Source organism: Amblyomma mixtum, chromosome 7 (genome assembly GCF_055824585.1).
Source record: "Amblyomma mixtum isolate Tamu chromosome 7, ASM5582458v1, whole genome shotgun sequence".
Taxonomy (NCBI): Eukaryota; Metazoa; Arthropoda; class Arachnida; order Ixodida; family Ixodidae; genus Amblyomma; species Amblyomma mixtum.
Window position 1 is genome coordinate 133052601 of NC_143018.1, and position 3097 is coordinate 133055697.

The 3097-nt window shown below is 49.9% G+C and overlaps 1 protein-coding gene across 1 annotated transcript; it reads right to left on the bottom strand.

Moving 5' to 3' along the window:
* Positions 1-480: 480 nt before the first annotated feature.
* LOC149337631 (uncharacterized) lies at positions 481-1161 on the bottom strand. The gene has a single exon (XM_089554474.1). The coding sequence runs from the start codon at positions 1159-1161 to the stop codon at positions 481-483; it is 681 nt and encodes a 226-aa protein (XP_089410600.1).
* Positions 1162-3097: the final 1936 nt, after the last annotated feature.

Here is a 3097-nt window from a genome sequence, read left to right on the forward strand (position 1 = left end):
CATTTGATTTACGCCTTGTAGACGTATTTTTAGAGCGTTGAACCAGTTACGGCCAAGAAGGCTGCACCCGTTGCCTTCCATGACATGCAGTGGAAGAACGTAATCCTTCGACTTGTGCCGAACTTGTACTTCCGTAGTACCAACGAGACTCAATTGCTCTCCTGACCACGTGTGAAGGTTCAAGTCTGATTGCACCAGCAGAGGAGGTTTTGTGGGCCAGCTGCGCTCGTAGGTTTCCTTGCTGATTAGCGAATATGCTGCACCAGAGTCAACCTCGAAATCCAACATCTTGCCATTGACGCGTAGCGGTAACATGAACTTTGGGCATGCCTGCAAGCTCTTGACAGTATATAGGTCCTGTGCTGACCTCTTTGGCGAATGTGCCATGCTTGTATTCTGGCTTGCAGGCTTAAGCTCAAGATGATGAGTTGCAGTTTTGCGTTTTTTCTTTGTGATGCAAGCTCTTTCGATGTGCCCAATTTACTTGCAAAAGTTACATGCAGCATTGCGAAACTTGCAGTCACCCGGGTCGTGCGGGCCCTCGCATCTGTAGCAGCGCGCCTTGCGCGGAGTGTGTTGTTCTCCCTTTGCACCTTCTTTCTTCTGGCTTGTCTTGTGCACTTCCAGATTTTCTCTTTTCAGCTTTATGCTCTGTTGCTGCAGGGCAGCGCTCTCCGCCCTCTCGGCGAGGTCGAAAGCCCTTTGGAACGTAAGCTCTCTTTCGGCGAACAGACGCTGTTGAAGAAGCTCGTTGCGGATGCCGCAGACGAAACGGTCGCGTAACATGATATCCAGGGGGAGCGCGGTGCTCACGGCGGCGGCCGTCGCCTCCGCGGCGGGCGGCGACGCTCCTACGCCGAAGTTACAATCCGCGGCGAGTTTCCGTAAAGCGGCAACGTAACCAGCAATGGACTCGCCTGGTTGTTGGTCCCGTCTCTGGAATTTGCAACGACAGTAGAGCTCGGATGGGCGTGGGTCATAATGCGTAGCCAAGGTTTGGACGATCTCGTCGTATGGCACTTCTCCTGGGCTCTTAGGTGCGACCAGTGCGCGGAGGTTTCGAATGTCTCCGGTCCGCAGAGAGTCAGGAGCAAGGCTCGCTTTTTTTCGTCGTCTGTGATGGAATTTGCCACGAAGTAAAATCCAAGGCGTTGGATCCATGATGTCCAGGACTTCCCCGAGAAAGGCTCGATGGAGGCTTGCAAGGATGCCATCGCCAGTTCACTCCACCCGTTTCTTCAGTGGGTTTTCGCTTCCCTCGTCGCAAGTGTTACATGCGTCTGATACGTTCCTTTATTGGAGGCACACTGGGAGGATACACGGGTAAGTTACAAGAGAGGAGGCTGTGCTCTCGGCGCATGCGCTGCCGCTGGGATCTCTGGCGGTGGGTTCTTGCGATGCTGAAACCGAAACTCGCGCACTCCACACTTCAAGCCGAAACTCACGAACACCACAAGATGCCTTGGGTGCAAGGTATCCAAAATGGCCAGCGGTGACTTACTGCTCGAACTACGTGACACTGTCATACACTATAATCTCTCAAACCTTGCGTCAATTGGGGAAATCCCGGTCTCTGTCACTTCACATCGATCGTTAAACACTGTCCGAGGCGTCATATCTGAAATCGACTTTATACACCTCTCTGAGAAAGAAATGCTTGAAGGTCTTACTGACCAAGATGTCATCAATGTTCAGCGCATAAAGATCCGGAAGGATAACAAGGAAATAGACACGAAGCACCTGATCCTCAGTTTCAATATCAGCACACTCACTTTCAATATCAGCACAGAGAAATTAGAGGAAAGAGAAATCAGCGTGAACAATTTGGAATTGTACTACCGGCCTGATGAGCGACAGAAGGCCAGTTAACTCGGAAGCAGCAGCAGTGACTAGAATTGAAGAAGCGTAGCTTGTTGGGCCAGTTGGTGCATGGTATGTAGAAAACCAGCGAAAAGGACGCATTCACAAGGAGGAGAAGTACACAGGACAACGTTGTCCTGTGCACTTCTCCTCCTTGTGAATGCGTCCTTTTCGCTCGTTTTCTACATACCAGTGACTAGACGTTTTTGCGTTTGGACCCACCCATGCTTTCGCCTTTTATAAACTGATTATTCTTATGTTTTTTTTTTCCTAGCTTCTCTGTATGCTGTGTATCAGCGGCTCTAAGAATGGTTCACGCCTCACTTATTTTTTATGTGGTGTTTTGTGCAGTTTTAGAGCGCAGCTCTTTGGCGTCCGTTCCTGGGTTTCGCGTCGTCGTCGGCGTCGGCGTCGGCGTCGGCCTCGTAACCAGCTCCGCCCCCAATTTCATGCTTTTCAATTGGCCGAAATGCTCGTGACGTCACAGTGCGCGAATTTCAAATGGGGCCAATTGTACTTTGGCTAGTAACCATGCAACCAATCAAAGGGATCGTATAGTGATGCTGCAACTAAGTTGGACTGAGTTTAGTTAATTGCTTAATTAATCAATTAGCCTAATTAATATAGAGGAGAATGAAGAGGTCAGAAGAAAAGAAAAGAAAGACGCGCGCCGCAGCGACAACAGCCTCCGCGGAAGGAGACGCTGCTGAAAAAAAAAAAACAGATAAGTACAAAGCCGCGTTCCCCCCACCACCACGCACTTCCCCACTCAGTAAGACGTTGCTCGTTTCATATACGTTGTGTCGAACATCCTAGACAGTTCCAACAATTGACAGGTTAATGACAGAACACGATGGATAGAAATGCAACAATGTGAATATGAAATAGCCTAATTAACCTTTCTAGTTAGACCGCATAAATCTATAAAACCGAGAACGAAATTGGTCGAGTTGGGGAATCGAACCAGGGTCTCCGGAGTGCGATACGAGCACGCTAGCCACTCCGTAATGCCAGCTGAATGGTTTGGAATGAACAAAGGCGCGTCTAGCTAATACGGCGTCTTCGTTCACTCCCATCTTCCCCCTTCCCCTTACGGCGAGGTGCAGGTGTCCACCCAGATATGCGAGAGAGATACATTTCCTTTCCTAAAAAAATAAATTTACCGTCCAGCAAGGCGTACAGCCGAATTGGCGATGGCGTTCTGTGGACTCCCTGGCAGCGTTGCAAGACGCTGTCG